The 21,658-nt window shown below is 57.3% G+C and overlaps 1 protein-coding gene across 1 annotated transcript in view; it reads left to right on the top strand.

The window, feature by feature from the left end:
* WNK2 (WNK lysine deficient protein kinase 2) overlaps positions 1-21,658 on the top strand; it is a 128,360-nt gene that overhangs the window by 82,301 nt on the left and 24,401 nt on the right. The window contains 8 exon segments of the mRNA XM_035028982.1: positions 6,388-7,154; positions 7,429-7,498; positions 9,390-10,233; positions 12,092-12,303; positions 13,135-13,323; positions 14,027-14,125; positions 19,473-19,517; positions 20,845-21,104. Of these exon segments, the coding sequence (XP_034884873.1) occupies positions 6,388-7,154; positions 7,429-7,498; positions 9,390-10,233; positions 12,092-12,303; positions 13,135-13,323; positions 14,027-14,125; positions 19,473-19,517; positions 20,845-21,104 (2,486 nt within the window).

The raw sequence follows: 21,658 nt of genomic DNA, 5'->3' as shown, positions 1-21,658 counted from the left end.
AAACAACAAAGATAAGTGCAGAAATAAGTGGGCCAGAAAAACAATACAAAACATAAATGAAATGAAGAGCAAGCTTTTTTGAAAATGTAAACAAAATTGGGGCACCTGGGTGGCTCAGTCGATTAAGCGTCTGCCTTCGGCTCAGGTCATGATCCCAGGGTCCTAGGATTGAGCCCTGCGTTGGGCTCCCTGCTCAGTGGGGAGCCTGCTTCTCCCCCTCCCTCTGCCTGCCTCTCTGCCTACTTGTGCTCTCTCTCTGTCAAATAAATAAATAAAATCTTAAAAAAAAAAATTGACATACCTTTAGCTAAACTAAGAAAAAAAGGACTCAAAATCAGAACTGAAAGAGATGTCACAACTGATTCCATAGTAATACAAAGAATCATGAGAAACTACCATGAACAGTTAGGCTAACATATTGGATAACCTAGGAAAAATGGATAAATTTCTACACTTACACACAAAGCCTATGAAGATTGAATCATGAAAAAAATAGAAAATCTGAATGGATCTATAACTGTAAGGACATTAAATCAGTAATCAGAAATCTTCCAACAAATAAAAGTCCAGACCACTGGTGAATTCTTCCAAACATCTTTTTAAGATTTTACTTATTTATTTTGAGAGAAGGGAGAGCACGAGTTGGAGGGGGAGAGGGTGAAAGAGAATCTGAAGCAGACTCTGCACTGAGTGTAGAGAGCCTAAGCAGGGCTTGATTCCACGACCCTGAGACCACAACCTGAGCTGAAATCAAGAGTCAGACTCCCAGGGCGCCTGGTGGCTCAGTTGGTTAAGCATCTGCCTTCGGTTCAGGTCATGATCCCAGGGTGCTGGGATTGAGCCCCGCATTGGGCTCCCTGCTCAGTGAGGAGTCTATTTGTCCTCCCCCAACCCCGACTTGTGCTCTCTCACTCTCTCAAATAAATAAATAAAATCTTTAAAAAAAAAAAAAAAAGAGATGAATGTATGGTCAACTAATCTATGACAAGGGTGCCAAGTATACACAAGGGGAAAGGATAGTCTTTTCAATAAATGGTTCTGGGAAACCTGGCTATCTACATATAGAAGAATGAAATTGGACCCTCATCTTACACCACTTACAGAAATCCACTCAAAATGGATTAAAGACCTGATATCATAAAACTTCTAGAAGAAAACAGGAAAAAAATCATTGACAATGAATATGACACTAAAAACACAAGAAACAAAAGCAAAAATTGTTAAAAAATGTAACTGGGATTACATCAAACTAAAAAGCTTTTGTACAGCAAAAGAAAGTGAGAAGGCATCCTACAGAATGAGAAAATATTTACAAATTATGTATCTGATAAGGGGCAGTATCTAAAGTAAGGAACTCACACAACTCAATAGCAAAAACAAAAGACCCCTCAAATAATCCAATTTAAAATATGTAAAGAATCTGAATAGATGTATTTCCAGGGAAGTCATAGAAATTGCCAAGAGATATATGAACAGGTACTCAACACCACTAATCATCAGGGAAATGCAAATCAAAACCACAACGAGATATTGCCTCACACCTGTCAGGATGGCTGTTTTCAAAAAGACCATAGATAACAATTGTTGGCAAGGTCATGGGGAGAAAGGGAAACCTTGTATATTGCTGGTGGGAATACACACTGGTAAAGCCATTATAGAAAATTGTGTGGAAGTTACTCAAAAAAATAAAACTACCATATGATCCTGCAATCCCACTTCTGGGTATAGATCTGAAGAAATGAAGTCACTATTTTGAAGAGATATCTGTACCCCCGTGTTCCTTGCAACATTATTCACAATAGCCAAGATATGGAAACAAGCTAAGTGTTAACACTTGAATGAATAAAGAAAATGTGGTAAATATATACAGTGGAATACTACTGAGCCATAAAAACAAGGAGATCTTGCTGTTTGTGACAACATGAATGAACGTGGAGGTCATCATGCTAAGTGAAATAAGCCAGAGGGAGAAAGACAAATACTCTATGATGTCTGGAAAAAAAAAAAAAAGTTCATAGAACCAGAGAGGGAAATGGTAGCTGCCAGAGGCACAGATTAAAGGAGAAGCATGTGATCATCTCAGTAAATGGAAGAAGGCATTTCATAAGATTCAAAGTCTATTAATGCCTTTGGATAATAGGAAGATAGCCTTTGGATAATAGGAAGATAGGTTAAAAGTGAATTAGTTTAATTTGACAATATCTATTTAAAAAGCAAGTATTTCTAATAGTGATGTGTTGAATGTTTTCTTTTTGAGATGGAGAACAACAGAATACCAATTATCACCACTTATTTCCACTGTCTACTGGAGGGCTTAGGGCAATGTGGGGTAAGACATCAGGAAGGAAAAGAAGGACAAGCATGGAGTGAGGGTGAGGAAGAGGAGAAGGGGAAAAAGAAATAATAAAAAGAGAGAAAGGAAAGCAGCAGGATTGAAGAAGTGTGCCTCGTATGGTAAAATCGGAATTTCTGCAGATGGGACCCAGTGTTGTCATCTTTTGCTCCTCCAAGTGAGTTCAATCTGCAGTCAAATTTAAGAGCTAGTTCCCTGTCCACTTTTTGTAAATATTTTTGGAGGTGTTACGGTAATAGTACAGTAGCTTTATTTTTTCATTTGAAGAAAATTCATTCCTCTCAAAACAAGGTTTCCCAAAGTAAATTTTGGCTTTTTTGAGTTGGTACCAACTTAAGGTAGGCTTCCATAATAGATGCTCAGAGCTGAATGATTATTCTGATTTTTTAATGTCATTCCATATGGGTGTTTCATAAAAGGTGATGTTTCTTTTAACATTATTACCTTTTATTCAACATTTGAACAGAACAATATGATCTTTTACGAAGAAGCCCTTGATATGAAATTACTGTTTGGGGCCAAATTATAATTCTTTCCAAAGAATGTGTGCTAAAACTTGGTTCCCATTTTGAGGTGTAAATTATTGTGTAATAGTATTTGTGGTAATAATAATTTTTTTTAACCTGTGTTTAATGGCACTTAATTATTACTTTAAAAAGATGTCAGGATTTGAAAGGAAGAAATAAATTATTATTTATTGACAAAGTGACTATATGGCACATATGTGGAAATTAAAACTTACAAATTAAAATTGAGTTTAGTGAGTTAGCTAAATAAAAGTTATTTTTCTATACTAGCAATAGTTAGAAAGTGAAATTTAGAAAAATTCCCATTTGTGCTAACATAATAATACCAAACATCAAATAGAGATGGATCTAACAAAAAATAAGTCCATTATACTCCAAACCTTTAAACACTGAGAGAAACTTAAAAAGAAATGAATGAAAAGATATATACCATGTTCATGGATTAGAAGACTCAATATTGTAAACACATTACTTCTCCCCAAATGGATTTGTAGATTCAGTGTTGTCCCAGTTAAAATTGTAACAATATTTTATGGGCATTGACAAGCTGATTATATAGTATTTGTGGAAACGCAAAGGCCAGGAAAAACCAAGATACTCTCTTAGAGGAAGGAAATGGTTCTGTCGAGTGTCGGGACTAATTATGTAAACCCACGACTATGGAAACACTGTGGCACTGGAAGAGGAGTACACTGAGCAATGGAGTAAAAGCATCTAGAGGCACGCCCGCTCCACTGACAAGAACAGCCTGACTCCTGGGCCGTGAGGACAGGGTGGTCTTGAAAACAAAAAACAGAGAGTTGGGGGTCCTGGGTGGCACAGTCGGATAAGGTTGTGAGCTCAGGGTCCTGGGATCCAGCCCCGAGGTGGGCTCTGCGCCTAGTGGGGAGTCTGCTAGTCCCTCTCCCTCTGCCCTTCCCCCCACGCATGCTCTGTCTCTATCTAAAAAAAACTCTTTAAAAACAAAACAAAGAGGGGCACCTGGGTGGCTCAGTCGTTAAGCGTCTGCCTTCGGCTCAGGTCATGATCCAGGATCGAGCCTCGCATCGGGCGCCCTGCTCTGCGGGAAGCCTGCTTCTCCCTCTCCCACTCCCCCTGCTTGTGTTCCCTCTCTCGCTGTGTCTCTCTCTGTCAAATAAATAAAATCTTTAAAAAAACAAAACAAAACAAAACAAAGAGTTGGGACTATGGGCTCTCCACACTGGGAGAATAATCCTTGCTTCTAACCTCATACTATAAAATTCATTACAAGTGGATTGTGACTCTCAGTGTACAAGTGACCTAGAACATCTTCACAAAAAGTGCTAAAGGAAAGACTGGCTAAAAGTTGGTTACATTTGATTACATTAAAATGAGTAAGTATTGTTCACTAAAAGACTAATTGAGCAAATAGGCAAATTGCAGTGTGAGAGAAGATATTTACAATATGTGTAAGCAACAAAATGTTCTTATCCCGCACACATACAGAACTCCTGTCCATCAAAAAGGAAAGCATGACACCTCTACGGAAAGACAGACAAGGGACGTGGACAGGTATGGTGTGAAAGCAGGTATCCAGATTAACCCAAGAGGTGCTCAGTTTAATTTGTTCCCAGGGAGATGCAAACGAAAAGCACGGAGATAGCACTGAGTGCCTGTCAGGACGGCTAATATAAAAAACAGAAGAAGATAGGTACTGGTGAGGATGTGGAGAAAGGGGAGCCCTCGTGCGCTCTTGGTGGGAATGCAAGCTGGTGCTGCCACTCTGGAGAACCGTATGGAGGTTCCTCAGAAAGTTAGAAAGAGCTACCCTCTGATCCAGTGATCCCTCTGGGTGCCTAGCCACAGGACATGAAATCGGTATCCCAGAGATATCTGCACCCTCACGTCCACTGCGGCACTATTCACATTAGCTGAGATACGGAAACGGCCTAAATGTTCCATGGATGGATGAATGAAATGTGGCAGCTACTTACAAGGACATAGTGTTCATCCTTGAAAAAGAAAATCCTGCCGTTTGGGAACAACCTGGACGAACCTTGAGGACATTATGCTAAGTGAGATCAGTCGGTCACCAAAAGACAAACACTGCTGACGCTGACAGGGCCCCCAAGAGTCCTGGAACTCACGGGAGCGGAGCGGAGCGAAGGGCGGGGGTGCCGTTCGAGGGATGGAGTTTCAGTTGTGCGGGGTGGGAGCTGTCGAGACTGGCCGCGCAGCCCCGAGCCTGCAGACACCAGCACTGCATGTACACCTAAAATTTTGCCGAGAGGGTTGATCGTGTGTTGAGTGCTCCACCACAATAAAAGAAACAGCGAAATCACGTTAGGCGCTGTTACGCTGCCCAGGATGATGTGGGGGAGCGGGAGCACAGGGGCCGCTCTGGGGGCGGCTCGGGCACCCCCTCCTGTAGGCTGCAGCCCCCCGACCCAGCAGCCCCGTGTGGGCTGTATGCCCGGCAGATGAGCCCAGGCAGACTCACACATGTGTGTCACTCGTGTCCCAGACGGGCAGCAAGCGGGTCACACTAGCAGCTCAATGGCTCGAAGTCGTGGGAGCGTCAGGGAGTGAAACTATGCGGACGCGCCTCCCGGATACGGTGGCGAGAGAGAAGCCAGACAGGAAGGGAGGAACATGGGCCGGTTGACACGATATTCAAAATCAGGGAGAACTGAGCCGTGGTGTTTAGAGCACATGTTTACATGGCGATGCTGTAGAGAAAACCAGATGTGGAGTTCTGTGACCTGCTCGGGGAGGGGCAATGTGAGTCCGGGGGCGGGGGATCCCGGCGCTCTCCCTCCCCACTTGATCTTGGTAAGCTTCTCATTTTTGTTTTATGCAGTTTTAAGTGAAGTAGGTTCAAAGGACAAGTCCGTTCGGGAGACAGGACCTCCTGCGTCCTCTGGATGTTCCAGGCGCGGGGAGGTCCTGGGCAGGAGGCCGCTGAGCCGTGTTCCATCGCCCGGTTCCCAGGGTTCCTCCCGATGATCCCTTCCCAGCCCCTGGTAGGGCGCTTCTGACCTACCGAAGCTGGTGTGTGCTTCTGACCTCACCGAAGCCTGTTCGTGGGACGTTGCTGCTCACTCGGGGGCGGGGGAGGGTGTGGGCCTCACTGGGCAGACACCTTGCTTCCATAAGTTTATTTTATGGCGCTGTGGGATGGGCCGGTGGAAAGGATAGCAGGGCCACGGTTCATGTAGCTCCCCTAGCAGGTGGGGGCTCGGAGGAGTGGGTTATGCCTGACGGCCAAGTGCTGCAGGAAGAGCGAAGGGAAGGGAGTGGGCATGCCTCTGCTGAGGGGACAGTGGTGGGACGGAGGCCTGAAGAGAGAAGCCAGGCTGCTGCAGGACCTCGGAAGGCATCTCAGGCAGGGGCAGCCCGTGTGTGAAGCTGGTGCACTGGAGAGAAGGACGGAAGGCCAGTGTGCGGGGCCTGCAGGTCGTAGGAGGCATCTTTCTGGCCAGAGACGTGCCAGGTAAATAGGACCACAGTAGGCTGGTGCAGAGGCGTTTCTCCTGTTTCTTCTAGATGCCGCGCCCTGTAAAGACCAGCTGTCCTTGAAGGACAAATCCAGCTTCCCAGCCAGTCCGCAGCCTCTGAGCCAAGCAGGCCCCAGGGACATCCCTGGTGGCGCCCCAGCCCCTTTGGCACCATCCTCCCCTCCTGTGACTGCTCTGCCCCAGGACACGGCTGCACCAGCTGCCAGCCCCAGGCCAGAGCCAGCAGTGGGGACTGCTGTGCAGGCAGGGGGTCCGGGGACCTCTCAGGGGACGGCCAGTGAGCGCGAGACTCCTCAGCCACTGGCAGAGACTCAAGACACCCAGCTTGCTGCACAGCCTCTGGGTGCGGGCGCAGGGCCTTGTGCCCCACCTCTGGAGGCCCCCCGTTACCCCACAGGTTTGGGAGAGCCCACCTCAGCCAGGGAGGCCACTGCCCAGGGCGAGCCCTTGTGGGCTCCGGCCCCTGCACCCAGTGCCCCCAGTGGGACCCCTCAGCCTGCCCTGGGCCAGCCCCTGCCCCCACTCCCCCCTGCGGTGGGGGCCATCAGCTTGGCCACCCCCCCGATCCCCAGCCCCCCCCTGGGGCCCACCATGCCCCCCCAGCCGCCCTCAGCCTTGGAGTCAGATGGGGAGGGGCCGCCCCCCAGGGTGGGCTTTGTGGACAGCACCATCAAGAGCCTGGACGAGAAGCTCCGAACTCTGCTTTACCAGGAGCACATGCCCACCTCCTCAGCCTCGGCTGGGACCCCCGTGGAGGTGGGGGACCGAGACTTGGCCCTGGAGCCCCAGCCTGTGGTGAGTCCTGGTCCCACCGGGGTGGCGGGCTCCCTGGGCACGCAGAGCTGCCGCTCTTGGCCCTGACTGTCCCGTTCTCAGAGGCCCACCCCGTGCGTGTTGCCAGAGTGGCTCATTTGGGGAACTGGGGTGTGTGTGCAGGGTTGGGACCTGGCCTGGATGGGGTCTGCTTGGGGCGGCCCGGGGAGGAGCCCGGCTTCCATACAGGAGATCCGCTGGGTAGCTGCAGAGCTCAGCAGGCGAGACTCATGGCTCTTTCTATTTCTTCCTCCAGCTGGGAAAGTCAGAAACAGCTCCGGGGCTGGGGGCTGCGCTGGACCAGGCTGGGTCCTCGCCAGTGACAGGTAATGAGCCCCAGGTCACCCGTCAGAACCCCAGTGCTCACGAGGTGCTACCAGCCTTCCTGCATCTGCATCCTTCATCCCCATAGCATCTTGGGTGGGACTCAGACATAGCAGGAGCCCATCGTGAGGTGTAGGTTAAAGCCCACTATGTCTCCTTACAAACCGTGACATGCTCATGCCCCAAGGTGAGAAAGTTCTCCGTAGAAGTGGGTGAAAGCCCGGATGGCTGGGTGTCAGGCTGTGACTAGGGCTGTCAGCAGCCGTGCTCTCAAAGCGCTCTGGCAGGTACCCCCTAGCCCCTGTTCTTGAGAAGGTTACAAGGCGTTGAAGGCCGTTTTGGTAGAGCGCAGGGCTGGGGCTGGGGGCTTCCCGCAGGTCTGTGGAAACGGTCAGGCTGGGGCCATCGAGTTCCTGAATCGGGGCTTTCTCTGAGGGTCCCCTCTCTGCGGGAACACCTGTGTCTCAGCCCAAGGGCGCTGGTCTGATCTTCTAAGGTGTGGGGTTTCTTCTTGGCCTGCAATTCCTCGGGAGATCAGCAAGACAGGGATCCAGCTGACCTCGTGAGAGGCCCCTGGGTGTGTGTCCGAGGCAGATGAGGCCCGTGTGCATGAGGGGAGCGGCCTGCGGGATCTGGTCCGACCCCTGGATGCCACATGCTTGGGTGGTGCACCGTCGAGGCGGGGGGACAGCCGGCAGTGGGGTCGGAAGCTGTGTGCCGTTTCCCTGGGAAAGTGAGGGTCGGGTGGTAAAGCAGGAACGTGCTGGAAGGTACGAGGAGTGCCTGCTTCATCTGACTTCGGTGCTTGAGACGCGCACTCTGGGCCCCTCCTGCGGCACCGGGAGGCTGGTGCTGTAGCCAGTCCCAAATGCACTCCTCGCGGAGGGCCGGAATTGGGCAGCTCAAGGAAGCAGATTCTAGTTTGGAAAAGGCAAACGTTTCTGGAGGTCGGAGCTGTCCAGAAAGAGAGGGAGTGTAGTTGACCGTGAGCCCCCCGTCCCTGGAGCTGTACAAAGACAGGTTGGCTGGTCCCCACTGCCGGGAGTAGGTAAGGATGGGCGTCAGGCATTGCCTGTGGGTGAGGAGTGTACGCCACTGGGTCTGGGTCTCCCCAGGAGTCTGTGCAGGGACAGCCCCCAAACCTTGCCGGAGGCTGTCACCCCTGCTCCAAGCATGTCCGTCTGCCGCGGGCTGACACGCAGCCCCTGCCTGCCTGTGGCTGTCGTTTGCTGTGTGCGGGTCTCAGCTCCCCCAGTCTCCCACACGTCAGCTCCTTCTGCTCTGTCACTCAGCAGTCCTGGGAAAGGGGGTCAGAAATACCCCGCCATGTCTGCACTCTGTGGATGGGGAGACAGAGACAGCGTCAGGTGACAGGGTCCTTCCCCAGACACGGGAGCAGCAGGGTCAGGGACTGGTGCTATTGATGCAGGGCCTCCTGAGACCCTTTTATCAGCAGAGGTGTCATGTCAGGGAGGCCTTCGGGTGTAGAGAGGACAGGCGAGACGGGGCGGAGACGTCAGGTGTGTAGGGATGACCTGTGACGCAGATTGACGCCATCAGGGGCTAGAAGGCGCAGGTGGGACAGGCGATGCCATCAGATGTGTAGAGGGCGGGGTAGTGCCCGAGGTTCTCAAGCAGGTGCCTCCGGGGACCTGAGTGGTGACAGGCTGAACCCTCCTTTCCCCAAGTTATTGGGGTCTCCTAAGAAAAAAGGGGGGTAGGACATCCTGGGATATTTTTGGTTTTCCTAGTTGCTGAGCACAGACACTGCAGGTCCCCCTTCCTTGGGTGGGGGGCAGCCTGCCCTCTCACTGATCTGATTCAGCTTGAGGGTACCTACTCCTGCCCTTGTCCTCCACACCAACCTGAGTAATGATTTTGACGTTCCTACAGCAGCAGCATCTTTGAGCCAAGTGACGGCCTCAGGCTTGCCCACAGCTCCAAGTGCCCCCCAGGTAAGGAGTGTTCTCTGAGACGCCCAGCTGGTCGGTGGGGTTTCCTCTCTGCTGGAGCGTGGTGAGAACTTTGCCTTTCCCCGCCTTCTCAAGGATGTCCCTGCTTCTGCCTTCCCTGCACATCTGGAGCCCGCAGACCGCAGCAGTGGGGTCCCTGGGGAATCCTCAGCCCAGCCCACACTGAGCATCCTGGGGACATTGACGGAAGACAGCCAGACCGGCCTCCCCCAGATGCAGGGCACTCTCGCCTCCGAGTCCCCCCAGAAGCGTCTAGGACAGCAGGACGGCAGCTCACCAGCCAAAACCGTGGGCCGGTTCTCGGTGGTCAGCATGCAGGACGAGTGGACCCTGGGCTCCCCCCACAGCCTGCGGTACTCAGCGCCCCCGGATGTGTACCTGAAGGAGGCCCCCCACAGCCCCGACATGAAGCTGGCTGTGCGGCGGGCGCAGACAGCCTCGTCCATCGAGGTCGGCGCGGGTGAGCCGGTGTCCAGTGACTCTGGGGATGAGTGTCCGCGCAGGAGACCCCCCGCGCAGAAGCACGCCTCCCTGCCCAGTGGCGGCAGCGTGGCCAGTGACTTGGTGAAGAAGGCCACCACCTTCCTGCACAGGTCCTCGCGGGCCGGCTCCCCGGGGCCGGAGACACCCAGCAGAGTGGGCGTGAAGGTGCCCACCATCAGCGTGACCTCCTTCCACTCCCAGTCATCCTACATCAGCAGCGACAACGACTCGGAGATTGAGGATGCGGACATCAGGAAGGAGCTGCAGAGTCTTCGGGAGAAGTAGGTCCTGAGAAGCAGGCACTGGGGGCGGCTCGGGGAAGTGTCCGCAGCTGAAGCCGGGGATCCCGCCGTGTCCCCCTGGGGCTGCCTGTGCTGGGGACAGGGCAGAGGCGAGAGCCCTGCCACGGCTTGATCTGGCCCCTGCTCTCTTGTGGTGGCCCTCGGTGGGCTGGCACTCTCCCCTAGCAAGTGTGACTTGCCCCGCTGTGTTGGGGACGCTCTTATTCCTTCTCCCCGCTCCGGCCCTGCGCTCCAGCCTCCCTCCAACCTGTCCCAGCCGCCGTGTCAGGACCAGCCCTAGGGCACTTGCCAGGCGCTCGTAACCCCCTCCTCCTGGTGCCCCGGGCAGCCAGCCGCTGAGCCCTGGCACGGAGCAAGCACTGGACTCGGAGGCAGGAGGTGCTCGGTCCAGGGATGGATGTCCTTGTGGGGCGTCGGGGGTGAGGGGCTCACCTGTAAACTCTCACTCTGGGGGTGGTCGCCCTGGGAGCCTGCGGTCCACAGCAACGAGGGGGGCCGGGGGAGGGGCTGGGGCCAGCTGCCGCCGGCTCCCAGGGCGCAGGGCCTGGAGGTGGGGGTGGGACCAGATCCAGAGTTGTGTCAAAGGAAGGGTTTGGGGGGGTCTGAGGAAGCGGGCGTCAGCGGTAAGTCCAGGCTCTTGCCTGCTGGAGGGGCATGGATCCCAGTGGAAAGGGGAGACCGTTTAGGAGGGGGCAGGGAGATTCTGTACCTGAATTGAGGGGAGCTGACGGCACCTGATAGAAGGTAGCCTTGCTTGCTCAGACCCCGTGGGCACCGTGGGGGACAGTGGTGCCCGGCCCGGGCTGGGGGCCACTTGTGGTTCTTAGAGCCCCGGGAACCCTGCGCTTTGAGATGCCTGCCGCAGCCCCAGGAACAGGAGCCTCCGAGTGGGGGTCTCCCCCAGGTCCTCCTGAGTCCAATGCTCCCGGTGGCCTGCCATCCCTCTCCCCCTCAGCAATTTCACCTCAAAATATCACCCCGTCAGAGGCGAATCTGATGCAGAAAGCAATCTGCTGTTTAGAATCATCTTCCTAAAGTCTCGCAGGCATTGAGGATAACAGAGGTGAAACCAGAATTTGCTTCCTGTGGTCCAGCCACGAGAAACCCCCGTTTCCCAACCACACACTGAGAAGATGGGCCCCGGGTGTGGCGGAGGGGCTGAGCCCCCTGACCAGGGCAGCCAGGCCCATCAGACACGTCTGAGGGGCTGGCATCAGGCCCAGGGTTTTTAGGCGGGCGAGCGGGCAGGCGAGCACGGTGGCTGTGGGCTAGGCCAGTGGGTCCCCTTCTCTGGCTTGTTCTAGAAGCTTCCCTCGCCCACAGTCAGTAATTCTGCACCTGGGTCTTCATGGCCGTGTATCCAGGGGGTGGTATTGGCTGTGCAGGGCGCCTCCCTGGCAGGACCCTGGCTGCTCCTTGCTCACGTGGCGTCATCTGCAACGCCTCCCCTATGGCTCCCTCACTCGGAGGAATGACACTTTGCTGGAAGGGCTGAGGCAGCCTCTCAGTTCTGGTTGTTTTTCTCTTCACTGGGGTTTGTAGGGTGTGTGTTGTGAGCGTAGATGTGAACTCCCCAACCACTCAAAGCGGCAGCGTCGTGAGAACTTGAATCTCCTGAGGCTCTTCCTCGTGCCCTCAGCGTCGTTGGGGGGGTGTGTGTGTGCAGGAGACCCCCAGCGGGGCCCTCTTGGTGCAGATGAAGACTGGAAGTCTTGAATGCACCTGTTGCCTCTGAGCGGTCCTGGTCCGTGGGCCCTGCGGCTGCGCGCCCTGCCTGCCTGCCCAGGGCTCTGGTGGACAGCTCAGGATGCCCACCGCCCTCCCTTTCCTCCTGCAGGCACCTGAAGGAGATCTCGGAGCTGCAAAGCCAGCAAAAGCAGGAGATCGAGGCTCTGTACCGCCGCCTGGGCAAGCCGCTGCCCCCCAACCTGGGCCTCTTCCACACGGCCCCTCCCGCCGGCCGCAGGAGAAAGAGCAAGAGCAAGCTGAAGGCGGGGAAGCTGCTCAACCCGCTGGTGCAGCAGCTCAAGGTCGTGGCCTCCAGCACAGGTCTGTGCCCTCCTGGCCGTCCGCTGGGCGGGCGGGGGCAGGCGCCCACCCCTGGAAGAGCACGTCTTGGATCTCCCTTCATGGGGGCCGGGAAGCCTTTGCAGGTGTGAAGGGCCAGGCCGCCGGCCCCCCGTGAGTTGGGCCTGCTCGCAGCTCTCCGCCGCCTGGGGGCTGCCCGGTGCGCGGGAGGCGGCAGCTCAGGTCTCCCGCCTGCGCACCCCCTGCAGGGCGCTGCCTGGGTCTGGGCTGCTTCCTCTGGCCATTTTTCAGGCACCTGTCACCTGCTGAAAGTGGGGAGTAGAGCAGATGCCTTTTCGGGACGGGGGCTGGGGGGGACGCCCAGGCACAGAGGGTGCACGCCGACCCCCGCACTCTGCGGCCGAGACCGAATGAGCTGGAATCCCCCAGCGTGCCGGGCGGGAAGCCGGCTGCAAGCTGCCCTCTCGGTGTCATGGGGGTCCCGCAGGGTACACGGCCGGGAACTGCAAGTTACACAGACTATGTGAATTCCAGGAGGATTCCTAAAGCAAACTGGAAACTGGTTAGAGTGAGCAGGTCCGTCACAGGCCTCCTGAACCCGGGTGTGCCTCTCCAGACGTGCCGCGGTCCTGGCTCCGCACAGCACGCCGTACGCCTGGCAGGGCGTGGGCAGCCGGTCTCGAATTTCCTGACACCTGCACTCGGCCGCTAGGCCCCGTGCCCTTTGCCTGCAGGGACTCCGCTTCCCCAAGGTCACCCAGCAACGAGCAGGGAGGACAGATGCACTCCGCGCTGGCTGGTCTGACCCGCAGCGCCTCACTGTGCCCGTCACCCCTTCTTCCCCTCCCCCAGGTCACTTGTCAGACTGCAGCAGAGCCCCTCCTGCTAAGGACCCTGCCCAAGCCGGGGCAGGGCCCGCGGCAGCTTCAGACCCGTGTGGGAAGGCAGTTCAGACCCAGCAGCCCTGCTCCATGCGGGCCTCCCTGTCTGCAGACATCTGCTCCGGCTTAGCCAGTGATGGAGGCGGAGCGCACGGCCCAGGTGATTCCCAGCTTGCCCGTCTCCGAGCATGTGCTAGCCGCGCAGGGCCCCCGTGGAGTGAGGGGGCGAGAGCAGCCGCAGAGGCTGCCCACAGCTTCGGGAGGAAAAGCCGGTAGACGTAGCCTCTGAGTAAAGAGAGTGGGTGGCCCACCCGTCCCCGAGTCCGGCTGCGCGCGGCTCAGCGGGAGGCGTGCTTTGCTAGAGCCGCCCCGGGGAAGGCGCCGGGACCGCCTGGCAGACAGGGCGTCGGCCGCGTGCTCCGTGCCGGTCCCCAGGCACTGGCCCGGCTGCCTGCTAAACACGGGGCCTTCTGTCCGGAGGGACGGCCGGGGGGATGTGAGGGCTCGGCTTCCGAGCTGGGGGTTTGCCTCGAGGAGGAAGTGTTCGTCACCTTGGCCGTGGGCGCGGCAGCCGCGCGAGCAGGGGCTCCATCCCCACCATCTCTGTCCAGAGAAGTCGTGGGGACCGCTGACGGCGCCCGCCCCGGCCGCCCCGCACGCCCTCCCAGGGTCCGCTTCTCTCGTGCTCCAGCGGTGCCTCCTTTCCATTACGTGGTCGGCGGCCGTGGTCCTCCGGGCTGGGCTAGGCACAGCCGTGGATGCTAGGTGACGAGGCTGATGTGGCTGGTGGTGTGAGGCACGAGTCCCAGAGACTGTACTTGATGCCTGTCTCTTTGTTCTCTTCCCTCTATATTCATTTGCAGGCTGGACGGTTTACCACCCAACGTCTGAGAGACTGACCTATAAGTCTAGTAGCAAACCTCGCGCTCGATTCCTCAGTGGACCCGTGTCTGTGTCCATCTGTCTGTATTTGTTCTTTGTATTTTATCACCTCCTGGCCCTTGGTTTCCCCCTGCCCCTCCCTGTCTCCATCACCTTCCGTACATTCTGTAGGATGCCTCCCCACCCACTGCAGCCACCTGGTCGCCACCAAGCGCAGGGCCCTGCCCACACCCGCCCTCCTGGCCCCGACCAGGCGGCGCATGCACTCAGCTCACGCCCGGGGCCAGAAGCATGTGCAGCGGCTCGCCCGCCCCCGGCCTCAGGCCCCCTGCCCCCCAGGCCCCCAAAGCGCTCTGCGTTTTTCTCCTCACCCGTTTGTTTAATTTTGTATTTTTTACGTTGGACGTAGTTTTATTTCTGTTGCAATTGTGGTGCATACGCACGTCCACCGTCCCCAGTTCCAGTGGCAACAAAAAGACAGCCCCGGCCTTCTCTAGACGCGTGGTGTATCTCACACGCGTCTGGATTCTGAAGACTTGCATGTAGCGAGCTGAGACAGTTCTAGAAGGTCACTGGAGGGTGTGACTTCTGTACAAGGGCTGCAGCACTCAGCACCGTTACCCCACGCCCGCTCCCTGCATGTGGAAAGGCTGAGAGAAGGTGCTCCAGCTGGGACACCCCGCCCCTCCCTGCGCTCTGGGCACCTGGGGAACCTCTCGGGGTCCTGGCAAGTCCCGGCCTCCACGCTGGCTCCCCCTGTGGCCCGGCCCCTCCTGGTCTCTAGCTGGAGCACTTGCCTTGGTGAACCGCTCTCACCTCACAGACCTGACACGAAGTCGGTCACACAGCTCCTCCGAGCTCTGCTCAACCAAACCTCAGCCCCGGTGGCCCTCAGCTTCCTGGGATGTCCTGCTGGCACCCAGGACTCCTGTCCAGGAAGGGCACACCTGCTCAGGGCCATCCAAAGTTATTTCCTCCCTCAGAACGATTGGAAAATGAATCCAAAGCTGTGGGGTTTTCAGGTGTTTGTTTAACACAAAAATTAAACTTCGCTCAATTGGGTTGGAAATGCAGGTTTGGGGCACGTGGCTTTTTGCTGGTACAATAAAGATACATTGTGTTTGTCGGGACCTGAGGCCACGTCCACGGTGGGCATCCATCCCCATCAGAGGGGCCATGTCACCCTCCCCCAGGTAGCAGAGGTCAGAGGCACAGAACCACAGCGATTCCCAGGGACTGTCCAGTGGTCCTCGTCTCCTAACAGGTGTCCCAACTGAGCCGTTGGTTAGCTGCCGAGCTGGGGCGGGGCGGGGGGTGAGGTCTGAGCGCATCCCTCTCCCTGGGTCACTCGCTGGTCCTCTTCTGCCCGAGAGCGCGTGGCTGTCTCCTGGGGACAGTGTGGGGAGGGCATCTCGTGGTCCGATGGGCGGTTGCATTGCTGCTGGGAACAGCTCTGGTCAGGCGCGGGAAGGGGGTGGTTAGAGCAGGTGGTGTTTTCCCTGGGGTGTGTGGGGTGGGAAGGTGTGAGCGGTCAGGCACCCTGTGCTCCTCTCAGGTCCCCGCTCCACGTTCGTACCCGCGTGGTTCTTCATTCTTGTTTAGGGGCCTTCATTTGTTTTACTGTTGTTCTTCCAAGATTAAAAAAAAAATTGGAGGCACATCAGGGACAAGTGGTTTAGGCTTTACTTCTGTCTCTGTGGCCAAGAGGAAAGGAACATGCAAGGCAGGGCTTGGTGGCAGCCGGGGCGCCTGGCCCAGGGGGGCTGATTTTGGGCGGTGGTGTGTCCCGGCCTGGTGGCCTCGTCTTCTCCGGTGCTATGCACCCCGTGACGTCGCTGTTTCCATAATGGTCCTTTTCAAGCACGACTTGGCCGAGCTCTTGGTTGCCTCGGCCACAGCGCAGCCCCCACAGGCTCTGAGGTTGCTGGTCAGGAGAGCACGTGGCAGATTGTGTCCCCTGCAGACGCGTGGCCTAAGGGTGTGTGAAGACGCACCCTCCGGGCCGTGTGCGCCGGGGTCTGCCCAGCCCGCGGCCTCTCCGGGAGCCAGTCGCCTGCTTTCCTGCTGACTGGGGAGCTCGGAGGCCCGAGGAGGCTGCGCAGGTACCCGTGAAAGCCTGGTCACAGCCCCAAGGGCCGAGACGTGGCAGAGAGAAGGGCATTCAGGGCAGGGCTGCGGGAAGACTCCGAGGTGGGCCTGCTCTGGGGCCTGGGCGTCCGGGATCTGGGCCAGCGGCAAGCGGGGGCTGCAGCCGTGGGATGTGGGTGCAGCTGGTGCGGCCTGCAGCTAGAGAAGCCCAAAGGCCTTCCGTGCCCGGCCTTGCATGGCTCCGGGAAAACAGTCTGTGTTAAGTTACGAGACTATAACAGTTCTGTGATGTGCAGAGTCCCTGAGGGCACCCAGGCCGGGTCGGAGACGAGCAGGGCGCCAGGAGGGGACCCCATGCGGGAAAGGCGGCCGGGCCGGGGAGGAAGAGCGTGCAAAGGGCAAAGCCTGGGTGCCTCCTCGGGGTGGGCCCCGGACGGGCCGGCTGTTGGGAGGGGAGGGCCGGCCCCCATGGAGCGCAGACAGGGTGAGGCCCTGGGCACAGACCCCTCCTTGTGGCCGATGGGAGGGCTTAGGGCAACCTGGGGCCCACGTTTCGGGATTCGGGGGTGCGGCATCAGGCGCCCCCCCCACCCCCTCCTTTGGCTCCTGCTGAGACCCAGGCGCCGACGGCTCCGGGGCATCTGCACGGCGAGCTTCGGATGTGCGTTCTCGCGCACTGTCAGCCTGCCGTCCATGCGGCAGCGGCTCTGTCCCTGCGGCCCCCGAGGCCCTGCCCTCGCCCTGTGCTGTCCTGGACCCTCCCTGTGGGGACCCGCTGCACGGGGCGTGGGAGACGGCCTTCGGGCACCCAGGCTGGGCTGTCCTTGGGGCAGTTGCGCAGGGCAGGGCAGAGCAGGGACGCCTCCCATTTCGTGCTTCACGGGCTGGTTTGGGCACTTTGCTCGGCACGGTGAGGACTTGATGGCTCGTTACAAAGAAACCGGCGGCATTCTGGTGCTGGCAGCTCGTATGGTCCGGCGCCAGGACCGAGCATCTGGTGCCACTGTGCAGGGCGAACCCGACCGGCTGGCGGCGGGCCTCCTCACGGGGCGAGCGGGGAGACCCCCGGCTGGTCTGCGCCGAGGCCACCGCCCCTGGAGCCCCCCGTGAGCCGCCTCAGTATTTGAAGGCCGTGGCAAGTGTGCTGAGGGCCCGAGGCCCGGCCCCCCCCCTCCAGCAGTCTGTCCGTGGCAGGGAAGCTTGGGTTTGCGGCATCTTCCTGGCAGCCAGGCGAGGGTCGGGATGGTGGCGGTGGCTGGCAGGGCTGGCCGTCCACACAGAAACAGCTTGCGTGTCCCCTCCAGAGACCCCCGGCCCTTTCGCAGCCTGGGAGAACATTTCCCAACAGCTGGCCACATGGCTCTCCATCTGCAGCCCCGCCCAGGTGGAAGCTTCCCCAGGTAGTTCTGGGCCGCAAGCCGGCTCTTCCCGAGGCCTTGGCTAAGGAAAGAAGTCCTGCGGGGGAGGTCTCCTGCTGCGAGCGGGTTTCCTGTGGGCCCGTGCATCCCGGGTGCCCCTGCGTTGCAGCCCGGGCAGGAGGGCAGTGTGTGCGCTGGCGTGGAGGGGGCTGCGTGGGGCTGGGTGGGGTATGCATCAGCCGTCTGCGTGCTGGGCGGTAGGGCACAGGCACTGGGGAGGAGGTTCAGGGGACCCCCGAGGATGGGCAGGGCTGTGGCATGCGTGAGGGCTCGTCACCAGACACGTCCGTGCTGGGCTGCGGCTCTGCACTGCGCGGACGGCACGATCTTGGTGTGGGGTCCGTTTCTGATCCGAAGTTCACTAGGGCGGGGAGTGTCTGTGCTCCCTGTGGGCCCTGCCCAGGGAGGGTGTGCAGGCCTCTGTGGGTCAGTGTTGCTCTCCAGCTCTGAGCATGGGGGCCGGTGGCCCCACCTCTGGGGCCCTGACTTCAGGCCCAGGCTTCTCTGGTGGTTCCCAGCAGGCAGCTCCGTTGTTCTTGTCGAGAGGATGGTGGGAATCAGCCCCGAAAGAACGCGTGGCTGTCAGGCTGCGGGGAGCTGGCTGGCTGGCTGACCCCATGTCCTTGGGCCGTCTGTATGGGACTGCTGAGGCCACAGGATCTGGCTGGGGAAGTCCGCCTCACCTGTTGCCCTGCACAGTCAGAGCCTGGGACCCGAGTGCCACGGAGGCCCCAAAGGGCCCAGTGCTCCCAGTGGGAGTCCATGCAGGACACAGACCGGCGAAGGCCCTGCAGAGCTCCCACTGAGAGACGACTGGTCTGGACCACTCCTGCCTGGCCCCTTCGTTGTTATTGCACATTACAGACCCCAACAGAACATCATCTCCCTTTTGAACTAGAAGAACAATTCGTTTGGAGCCTGGGCTGACCTTTGTCCTCTCTTCTCAAACACAGGGGTGGCAAGCTGCCTTCCCTGGCAAGGTGCAAGGCAACTCCTCAGGGAGTCGGGGGTGGGGGGGGTCCTGCTCAGGTGAGGGGCTAGGGCGGGAGCGCCGACCCTTTCTGACCCTCTCTGATAGCGCAGCCTTGCTGAGTGACCTTGGGGACGCCCGAGCCGTCCTTGCCCGTCCCACTGTGCCTGCCCGGCTCCCTGGAGGGCCAGCTCGTCTGCCCTCCAGGTGGGCACTGACCGTCAGGACGTGCTGGGCAGCGCGGACAGCCTCCAGGACCGCAGGGCCTGACGCTTAGCGAAGGAAGAGTGACGAGCCTCTCCCTGTCCCAGTGGACTCGGGATACCAGATGAGGCCGCAGCAGTGCAGGAAATTGGGGCCAGCCCTGCTTCCCGCCTCCCCAGATAGGACCCCTGTACTTTCCCTTCGACGTGTGCCACTGGTCTGGTCATGGCAGCCGCCTGGGATCTGGGATTGGCCTCAAACCTGCAAAACAATGTATCTTTTTGCACTTGGAAAACAAATCTCCATGGGCCTGTGGGGCAGGCAGAGCCGGGGGGCTCCACTGAGCTCTCCTGGCTGACTTTTAGGGTGTTTTTTGCCCCAATCAGTGGGGCTCCAGAAGCCTCTTGTTTGAAAACCAACTGGTGTGCTTTGCTTTTTTGTTTTTTGGGTTTTTTTTTCTCTTTTCTTTTTCTTTTTTTTTTTGAATACGCTTTTAGAGACACACTCACTTCTACCTGAAGCTTGGGGCCTGGCCCTGCACCTCCGCCCCTCGGCGAAGCTCACGTGAACCCGCACACTGACTCGGGGCCACCCGGTTAGCCCAGGTGGCTGGTCCCCTCTCTGAAGCGCTGGCCTTTGCTCTTCCTTGCACACTGATGACTTGTGCTTAGAGTGTGGTGGCTCGTCCCCCGTGTGTGCTGTCCTGCCTAACCCTGTGGTCTTGTGTCGTTTCTTCTTCCCTTGCAGGGTCTGCCCTGAAGCGTCTCTGTCTAGGCAAAGAGCACAGCAGTCGTAATTATCGGGTTTTTTACCCCTTGTCTGCTCTCCATCGCATGGGCTTTCATGTGGCTAGTGCACATCAGGGTCTCCACGCCCACCCTCCAGGGGCACTGCTTTGCCTCTGCCTGGAGGGAAAGCCGTCCACGGGTGCCCCTCGCGTCTCCATGGCTCCTAGAATCTGTGTCCTGGCCGGTTGACACGCTGACACGCCCCTTCCCCGGAACGTCCACACATTACCAATCGTTAATTGGCTCCTTTTCCAAAACCGTAGGAATGAGTATGTCCTTGAAGTGCTAAAGATGAGTGCCCCCGAGGAGAGATGCCTGGATGAAACGGGTATCAGTCCACCTAGGCCGCCCACCACCCTCACCTCACACCTTTTTTTTTTCCCCTCCTTTTTTCTTTTCTGGCTGAAACATTCATGTAGAAATAGCTCTGTGTGTGTTAAATTCCATCACTAATATTGAACTGTTTGTGTCTGCTTTTTCATTGCTAGTCACTCTAGACTACATTTTGCAACGGCTTGTTTGAGGAGATGGTCGTTACGCTATTTTTTTAATGCAGAAACATTTTAAATGGGCTTCTTCTAAATTGCTCACCAAAAATTCTATGTTGTGGGGGTGGTCACAGTCTAAAAAGAACTAAAAAGTCCCATGTTGGTCATTTAAAATTAATCCTTCAGTGAAGCAGATGAGTGTGACTTCTCTGTGCGGCCTCCCCTCCCCGAACCACAGCCCCCGGGCCTCCCGGTCCCTGCGGGTGCAGACACTCTGCACCCCGCAAACGGCTCCAAGCTTGGGGGCCCGAAGTTGAAGGTGTCGGGTGTTTGCACGCTTTATTAATACCTTCCTTACATGCTCTGGTGAGGAGAGGCACAATTTTGTGTCGTAAACTTCCAAACCACTAATCCACTAGCATTCCGACGACCAAGCCTCTCAGGCCTCTTCCCTTTGCCAGGGGATGGCAGTGGCTGCCGCGGGCTGAGCACTCGGCATTCTCACGTGTGTTCCCGCTCAGGGCGCAGAAGCCTGGGGGTCTGCCCCCAGTTTTCTGAGCTCCCTCACACGGGGGAGTCTGGGGTTCCTGGGCAGCATGGGCAGAGCGGATGCTGAGTAAGGCTGCCAGCGTCTCGGGTCCTGTCCTTTGGCCCGGCACGGCCTAGTCCTTACGGCCTGTGGACAGGTTCCAAAGTGTCTAAAGCTGGCACACGGGCCCCCAAATGCAGACCATCTCCTGAAGCAAGGTGTTGCCTGCCTAAGCAAGACCACTGTATGAATGATGCAGCAGGTCGGTGGCGCCGTGTGCAGGTCACCAACCCGGCCTGTGTGTGCTTCCCCAGGGTCCTCCACCAGCAGCCTGGTCCCCGGCCCCGAGCCGGGCCCCCAGCCCACCCTGCACGTCCAGGCCCAGGCAAACAACAGCAACAACAAGACGGGCACCTTCACGGATGACCTGCACAAGCTGGTGGACGAGTGGACGAGCAAGACGGTGGGGGCCACCCAGCTGAAGCCCTCGCTCAACCAGCTGAAGCAGACGCAGAGGCTGCATGGCATGGAGGTCACGGCGGGCTGGCCCCCGGCTGCGGGCGAGGCGCAGGCCGTAAGTGGGGCGCAGCGGGCGCGGGCTGCCTGGGCGGAAGGGGCGCGGGGCTGCCGTCTCGGGCTCCGTCGTGCGATGCGTCCCCGTGACGGCGCTGGGCCAGCTTCACCACCTGCCGGGAGGAGCGGTCCCTGCTCGGGCTTCAGGGGGCGGTTGTGCAAGGTGGTGTCCCTTCTTCCTGGAATGTTTAGCAGAGCCCACTGGTGACCCCGTCTGGTCTGCGAGGTCTTTCTGTGAGTGCGGGAGGTTCCCTGTGACCTTTTGTTTTGAAAACTTTCAAACATACAGAAGTGTTGGAAATTGCACAGTGAGCGTGCGTGGGCCCCCGCCCACACGCCGTGGCTGGCATTTTGCTGTGTTGCTCACACCTCTCCGTCCCCTGAGGGTAAGGTTTTCGTTACGGGTTCAATTCCTTTTATACTTTCTGTGCCGTTTGGATTTTCTGTTTTTTCTTTCTGTTAAGCCCTGCTTTTCTAACATTTGGTAAATACCTCAATTTAAGTTTTCAAATTAATTGACGTAAGCTGCTCATAACATCCTGTCTTCACAGTTTG

This window comes from Mirounga leonina, unplaced genomic scaffold, assembly GCF_011800145.1.
Source record: "Mirounga leonina isolate KUSES-001 unplaced genomic scaffold, KU_Mleo_1.0 Mir_224, whole genome shotgun sequence".
Lineage (NCBI taxonomy): Eukaryota > Metazoa > Chordata > Mammalia > Carnivora > Phocidae > Mirounga > Mirounga leonina.
Note: the sequence above shows the minus strand (reverse complement) of the source record. Positions and strands in the feature narration are given on the sequence as shown.